Here is an 8,224-nt window from a genome sequence, read left to right as displayed (position 1 = left end):
ATAAAGCGGTAGGACCAGATATTGTTAGCAACAGAATGTTACTTGCTGTTAGAAATGAAATTTCAAAACCATTATGTTTACTTTTTAATAAATCACTTCATGAGAGAGTATTTCCCGATCAATGGAAAATTGCATATGTTATTCCATTATTCAAAAGTGGTGACAAATCACTACCTTCTAACTACAGGCCTGTCTCCTTATTGTCATGTGTGAGTAAATTATTAGAAAAAATTGTTTTCAAAAATATTTTTAACCATTTACATGAAAATAAACTGTTGTATAAGTATCAATCTGGATTTATTCCAGGATATTCCACTACGCACCAATTAATTGAACTTTACAACAAAATTTTATTGGCGCTTAATGATAAGCTAGTTACTAGCATTACATTTGCTGATATAAGTAAAGCTTTTGATACGGTTTGTGTTAAGACCAAAGTTGGTTGGTTAACTTATTTTTATTTGAAATCAACACTTTATTGTAAACACGCATTTTTAGCATGTTTCAGTCCCCTAATTGAGAGAGTACTTATTTTTGTGAATCGAATGTGATGAAGCTAATTTTGAAGTTAAACGTTTTTGAAGCTATATTAGAATACCATGGTCAACCAATACGGTATGTTTGTTATATATGAGTCAAAGAATATGTGTATTTAATAGAAGTTTTTTGGTAAACTATTATAAGAGTATTTTGACCATTTTATCGTAACTTTTGAGACGCCGTAAATTGTAAAAGAGAAAACATAGAAATGTTTAATATAGAAAAAAGATAGACCTGGTATAAGACATATATTTTGTTGTCAGCATTATATAATGCATATAAAATCACATATAAACTATAAGAAAGTATTATTAAAAGTATGATTTTAGATATTTTATGATCACGTGTTCTTGCTGTATTTTGTTATGGTAAAGTGTTCATTTTGCTGTTTCAATTCTTTATTCTATTTTTGTGTATTTTTTGTATTTCAGTTAATCCTTTCATGTGTATTAAGAGAATTGAAATAATAAAGAACATGTGAACTGATTCGTAACTAATTACTGATGGTATATTTGGGCCCACAACCCTACATTACATTAACGTATTGACTCTAAGTTATGGATATAGAAGCTAGTGAACTTGGTGAAGAACAGACAGACACGGAGGAAGATTTAGACTCAGCGTCTGCAGAAATGGAAAATACTGCAAGAAAAAGAACCTTTACAGAAAAGGGTAAATTATATGAAAAGAAAACAATCGATGACATGTTTGAGGTTATAAAGAGACTATGTGAAAACATTTTGTCATTCGTAGAAAAAAATGCACCATTTGAAGTCATAAGAAGTAAATTTTCACTATGGATGGATAAATATGAACATTATTTGGAGCAACATCAGAACTTTATGGCAAGAATAAGGGAACAAGAGAAGGAAGAGAACATTTATATATATGAAGACAGAGAAGCATTTTTATGTGATTTCAAAAGAACAATTGAAAAGTACTTTTCTGATTCTCAGAGCCAGACAAGTTCTAGTCATAGAGGTGACCGTTATACTAGCCGTCAAGGTCCTGCGTCGCATCATAGTGACCAAAGAAGCACACATAGCAGTCGTTCCTCTATATTAAGTAACATATCATCAAAGAAGCTAGCCGAAGAACAACAAAGAGTCGAATTAGAATTAAAGAAGGAAGCTTTGAAAAAGAAGAGATTGTTAGAATTGGCAAAAATCAATATTCAGATGGATGAAGAAGAATTAGATTTATCAACAGGAATTGCTGTATCAGATGCTAAGACAAATATATTAAACAAGTATGAACTGTTAGAAAATGTAAAATCAGAAACACAAAGCATACGTAGTAAGATATCGTTTAAAGAACAAAAACAAGATAAAGTTGCTAAAGTTAAGTTAAATCCGCATGCACCACATTTTGAACCGAAAGTTGAGAAAATGGAAAGGTCAACAAATAAAGGCACTACAAATATCGGTACAGCCACTTTAAGTTCTACTTATTACAAAAGTCCAATAACCGAAAAGAAAGAATATATCACAACTACAACTAATAGACAAGATTCTGGACCTACAGATCAGAACAATAATTCAGAAGCCATTACTGCAATTGTAAAAAATCTGAGAAAACCTATGCCAGAAATTAAAAGGTTCTCAGGTGACCCATTAGAATTTAGAAAGTTTGTGAGACAATTCACAGTTAAAATAGTACAAAACAGTGATACAGAAGATGAAAAGATGAACTATCTAGAACAATTTACTTTTGGAGAAGCACACAAAGTAGTGTCCGGCTTCAGTCATTTAAGCGGTGAATATGCTTATCAAGCCGCAATGGAACAGCTTGAAGAAAGATATGGCAACAGTGAGGTTATAGCTAATGCCTTCATTAAGAAAGCCCTTGAATGGACAACACTGAAAGCAGGTGATTCGAAAGGTTTGGATGAGTTTTCACTTTTTCTAATAGAGTGTGAAAATGCAGCACATAGTATTAACGCTTTACGTATCCTAGAGTACTCAGAAAATATAAAGCGACTCATGTGTAAATTGCCGTTTCATCTTCATGATAGGTGGAGAAGTGTTGTTCTTAGAATAAAAACAAACAAAGAGACAGTTCAATTTGGTAATTTTGTTAAATTTGTGAAGGACGAAGCTAAGAAGGTAAACGACTTAACATATGGTAGTACAGCAGTAGGGACAAAAGGAAAAACTGAACCTGTGAAGAATGAAAACTCGAGACGCAACTTTCGAACCGGAAACAATGCATTTGCAACCGATTTAAATCGAGAAGTAAAAAAACCACAGTACACTAGTGAATGTTCATACTGCAAATCTAAGTCACATAAGTTGGAACAGTGTAACGTATTTAAAAGGTTACCTACACCTGACAAATACAATCATATGAAAAGTCAAGCACTATGTTTCGGATGTTTGAAAAAAGGACACGTGACTAGAGATTGTAAGTACAGATTAACATGCTCTATCTGTCGTAAAAGACACCCGTCAATATTACATGATGAATCGAAAAGTAGCAATAAAGAGAACACCGAGAAACATTCTGTCGATGAAGAAAACCCAAGTGCTTGTCATATACCAGAAATTGAAATAGTTAATCAATTAGGGGCCGGTAACAAGTCACACTCTTCATGCGCAATGGCCATAATTCCGGTTAAAGTTAAACTAAAAAACAGATCACATGCTATTGAAACATATGCATTTTTCGACACCGGAAGTAGTATTTCTTTTTGCACTGAAGAGATTATGCATCAGTTAGGCGGAAATGGAAAAAAGATGGAAATTTCATTGAACGCTATGGGCACCCCGCATAGAATGTCTACCTATGCATTAAATGGACTACAAGTATGTGATATAGACACTAACTCTGTTATAGACTTACCTACTGTGTATACTAAGGATAAAATGCCGGTTGCCAAAACACACATTCCTACAAATGAAGAAATTGTAAAGTGGCCTCATCTGAACAACATAGTACTTCCTGATATAGATGGTACTATCGGCCTGATGATTGGTAATAATGTACCCGATGCATATACTCCATATGACATTGCTACTGGTCCAGCAGGTTCTCCTCATGCTACAAGGAGTAGATTAGGTTGGATAGTATGGAACTTGATTCGTAAGGACTCAATTACAGAAACGAATGATGTGGTGAATCGGGCACAGCTCACAGCAATCCACGAAAATAATAAATTGGATAGTCTTGTGAGAAAATCAATAAATTTGGACTTCCCAGAACTGCTTATTGACGATAAAAAAGAGAACTCCATTGAAGACAACTACTTTTTGAAACAAGTGAATGAGTCTATTGAATTTGAGGATGGACACTACCAAGTTGCCTTACCTTTTCGAAACAAAGAGGTGAAATTTCCGAATAATGTGTCTCAAGGATTAAATCGTCTTAAAGGACTAAGAAACAAGATGACAAAGAATCAGAAGTTTAAGGACGACTACGTTTCCTTTATGAACAATCTTTTCTTGAAAGGGTTTGCTGAAAAGGTACCAATAACTGAGTTAAACCAAGATGATGGAAGAGTATGGTACCTTCCTCACCACGGAATTTATCACAATAAAAAACCGAACAAGATTGTTCTGCATTGTACATGGGAGTCTCGTTGAATGCATTGTTATTGCAAGGACCAGACCTTGCTAATAATTTGATAGGAGTACTTTTACGATTCCGTACTGAAAAAGTTGCGTTACAAGGGGACATAGAAAGTATGTTCTACCAAGTAAAAGTTCCACTCAAAGATAGAAACTTATTGCGATTTTTATGGTGGCCAAATGGAGACATGAACAGCGAACCAGAAGTATACAGGATGACCGTTCATATTTTTGGAGCTACATCTTCTCCAAGTGTTTGTAATTTTGCGTTGAGACAAACTGCACAGAACTATGGAAACCAATTCGAGCCACAAGTTGCAGAAACAATTTTGAACAATATATATGTAGACGATTGTTTAGTATCGACCGAATCAGACGAAAAGGCAATATCGTTAGTAGATGGTGTTAGATCTCTTTGCACAAAAGGAGGCTTTAATATGACAAAGTGGACAAGCACGAGTTCAACTGTAGTAAAATCAATACCGGACAAGAGTCGCACAAAAAACACTAATCAGCTTGATTTTGAGAACGAATCGTCTATTGAACGAGCGCTAGGAGTATCTTGGTACATCGATAGAGACGTATTTGGATTTCAAATAAATACCAATGATCATCCTCATACTAAGCGAGGAATATTATCAGTTGTAAGTTCTGTGTACGATCCGTTAGGAATCGCATCTCCTTTTGTACTCATAGGAAGGTCAATTCTTCAAAATTTATGCAAACAACAAGTTGATTGGGATGAAGAAATTAATGAGACAGATGAGAAAAAATGGATCAGTTGGTTGAATCAGTTGAACGAGTTGCATAATGTTAAGATTGACAGATGTTACAAGCCGCCAAATTTTGAAAATGTAATGTCAACACAGATTCATTGTTTCTCGGATGCCAGTGATATCGGTTATGGCATGGTTTTCTATCTTCGTTTAATTGATAAAACTGGGAGGATTCATTGCTCATTTGTTCTTGGGAAATCACGAGTTGCGCCTCTGAAAACAATTACCGTGCCTAGAATGGAATTAACTGCTGCAGCAAGAGCAGTTCGATTGAGCAAAGTTATTTTGCAAGAGTTGAATTACAACATCGATAAAGTGTTCTTTTGGACAGATAGTATGACAGTGCTGCGATACATTTTCAACAGAAATTCAAGATATCATACGTTTGTTGCAAATCGTCTTGCTTTAATACATGAAGCTACCGACAATTCACAGTGGAATTATGTAAATACGAAGCAAAATCCAGCTGACTTTGCTTCGCGTGGAATGACTATTTCGAAATTTGAACAAAATCCTCAATGGATCAGGGGACCAGATTATTTGTGGTTACCAGAATGTGAATGGCCACAAGTATGTGTGGACTTGAAATTTCCAGATAATGACTCAGAAGTCAAACGAAAATCAGTGGTTAATGCATCAATTGTGGACGATGATTATGATGAATTTAACAGTTTTGAAACCTTGATTTCTCGATGTTCTGACTTTGACAAGTTGAAAAGAATTGTAGCTTGGTTGTTGAAGGCCGTAAACAACTTTAAGCAAACCTACCGAAGAAAAAACGACTTAGCAAATGAGAATGAAGATAAGTTACCTACACAAGCAAAATCCAAGCGACTAAATGAATCGAAGGAACTAGTCAAAACTCTGAATCTAAAAGTACAGGATGTACACAACGCAGAAATGACTATTATTCGTTTTGTTCAAAACCAACATTTTGATGATGAAGTACAGCGATTAAAAGATAAGTTGAATGTTAAGCGAACATCAAGACTGTTTAAACTTGACTCATATATTGATGAAAAAGGAATATTACGAGTTGGTGGGAGATTAGCAAGATCAAATCTAACCGAAACATCGAAGCATCCAATCATACTGCCAAAACAATCTACATTATCATATTCAATTATACAAGGAATTCATAGATCGATCGGACATTTAGGAAAAAATGCTATTTTGACCGAACTCAGACAAAAGTATTGGATCATAGGTGCTAACGGTATAATCAAGAATATTGTCTCTAAATGTGTCATATGTAGAAAATATCAAGCACCCATCATGCAACAGAAAATGGCGAATTTGCCCAGCGAAAGGGTGACTCAAGATACTGCACCGTTTACAATCGTTGGTATGGATTACTTTGGACCTTTTGCAATTAAACAGAGAAGGTGTACTGTTAAACGTTACGGTGTGATATTTACATGTCTCAAAATAAGAGCAGTACATTTGGAAGTAGCCGATTCCCTAGACACAAGTTCTTGCATTAATGCAATCCGGCGATTCATTGCACGCAGAGGAGTACCCAAAATTATTCGATCGGACAATGGAACTAATCTCGTAGGTGCGCAAAGAGAACTTAAAGATGAAATTGTTAAATGGAATCTGAATCAGATTGACAATTTTATGCTTCAAAAGGGCATCGACTGGAAATTTAATCCTCCAGCAGCATCTAATTTTGGTGGAGTATGGGAAAGACTCATTCGATCTGTAAGAAAGGTTTTGTATTCTATTTTGCAGGAGCAAAAGTTGCGTTTGGATGATGAAAACTTGCAAACATTATTTTGTGAAGTTGAAGCTATACTAAATGGTCGTCCTATCACAGAAGTACCTAACAGTGTGAATGACTTGAATGTGTTAACGCCAAATGATCTTCTGCTTCTTCGTTCAGGAGAAAGCGCTCCCCCAGGGACATTTGTTAAATCCGACAATTGTGTTCGTAGAAGGTGGCGACAAGTACAATATTTGTCAGACTTGTTCTGGAATCGATGGACAAAAGAATATCTTCCTTTATTAAATCAGAGAGCTAAATGGAACAAGAAGGAAAGAAATCTTAAAATCAATGATCTTGTTCTTATTGTTGAAAACACTCCGAGAAATTCATGGACAATGGGACGCGTCTTGGAAGTCATTACGGACAAATTTGGAACAGTGCGTGTAGCGAAGGTCAAAACTGCTTCTACTGTATTGACCAGATCAATTGGAAAACTGTGTTTGGTTCTGGAAGCTGATATGGACAATGTTAAATGATTGTTTTTTAATTTTGATAAGACAGTATTGTTATTAGTTAGATATATTTTGACATTTTGAAACCACTTGGGTCTACTGTGGTTAGTTTATAAGATAATTGTGTTCTTGCATGAACACAATTAAGGGGCCGGTATGTTAAGACCAAAGTTGGTTGGTTAACTTATTTTTATTTGAAATCAACACTTTATTGTAAACACGAATTTTTAGCATGTTTCAGTCCCCTAATTGAGAGAGTACTTATTTTTGTGAATCGAATGTGATGAAGCTAATTTTGAAGTTAAACGTTTTTGAAGCTATATTAGAATACCATGGTCAACCAATACGGTATGTTTGTTATATATGAGTCAAAGAATATGTGTATTTAATAGAAGTTTTTTGGTAAACTATTATAAGAGTATTTTGACCATTTTATCGTAACTTTTGAGACGCCGTAAATTGTAAAAGAGAAAACATAGAAATGTTTAATATAGAAAAAAGATAGACCTGGTATAAGACATATATTTTGTTGTCAGCATTATATAATGCATATAAAATCACATATAAACTATAAGAAAGTATTATTAAAAGTATGATTTTAGATATTTTATGATCACGTGTTCTTGCTGTATTTTGTTATGGTAAAGTGTTCATTTTGCTGTTTCAATTCTTTATTCTATTTTTGTGTATTTTTTGTATTTCAGTTAATCCTTTCATGTGTATTAAGAGAATTGAAATAATAAAGAACATGTGAACTGATTCGTAACTAATTACTGATGGTATATTTGGGCCCACAACCCTACAGTTTGGATTAAGGCTTTACTATATAAACTTGAAAAATATGGTATAAAAGGAGACTTGCTGTGTTGGTTAAAAAGCTACTTATGTATGACATACATGGCACTACATTAGAGCCAGTTCATACGCATAAACATCTTGGTGTCATATTTAGTAGTGATTGTAAATGGAGTAAGCATGTTGATAAGCTGATAGAAAAAACTTCCAAGCAGCTTAATGTTTTACGAAAACTAAAATTTAGACTTAAAAGGGAATATTTGGAAAAAAATTATATGACTTTTATTCGGCCAATTTTGGAGTATTCGTCAGAAGTATGGGATAACT

At 34.3% G+C, this 8,224-nt stretch overlaps 1 protein-coding gene and 1 long non-coding RNA gene across 2 annotated transcripts; both read left to right on the top strand.

The window, feature by feature from the left end:
- The first annotated feature begins 430 nt into the window (after positions 1-430).
- Positions 431-4,121, top strand: LOC143059365 (uncharacterized). Its single transcript, XM_076232850.1, has 3 exons — positions 431-615; positions 972-2,943; positions 3,490-4,121. The coding sequence occupies exons 2-3, from the start codon at positions 1,098-1,100 to the stop codon at positions 4,119-4,121; spliced, it is 2,478 nt and encodes an 825-aa protein (XP_076088965.1). The 5' UTR covers positions 431-615; positions 972-1,097.
- Positions 4,122-4,571: 450 nt separating this feature from the next.
- On the top strand, positions 4,572-7,861 carry LOC143059705 (uncharacterized). Its single transcript, XR_012973565.1, has 2 exons — positions 4,572-7,450; positions 7,807-7,861. It is a non-coding gene; the product is annotated as an uncharacterized LOC143059705 (long non-coding RNA).
- The last annotated feature ends 363 nt before the right edge of the window (positions 7,862-8,224 follow it).

The sequence above is a fragment of the Mytilus galloprovincialis genome, chromosome 14 (assembly GCF_965363235.1).
Source record: "Mytilus galloprovincialis chromosome 14, xbMytGall1.hap1.1, whole genome shotgun sequence".
Taxonomy (NCBI): Eukaryota; Metazoa; Mollusca; class Bivalvia; order Mytilida; family Mytilidae; genus Mytilus; species Mytilus galloprovincialis.
Note: the sequence above shows the minus strand (reverse complement) of the source record. Positions and strands in the feature narration are given on the sequence as shown.

Excerpts from the sequence above, each read along its gene's own strand:
- LOC143059365 (XM_076232850.1), top strand. The coding sequence starts at position 1,098 with ATGGATATAGAAGCTAGTGAACTTGGTGAAGAACAGACAGACACGGAG. Across the intron at positions 2,944-3,489 it reads AGGACACGTGACTAGAGATT|ATGGTACTATCGGCCTGATG; the intron begins GTAAGTACAGAT and ends TTCCTGATATAG.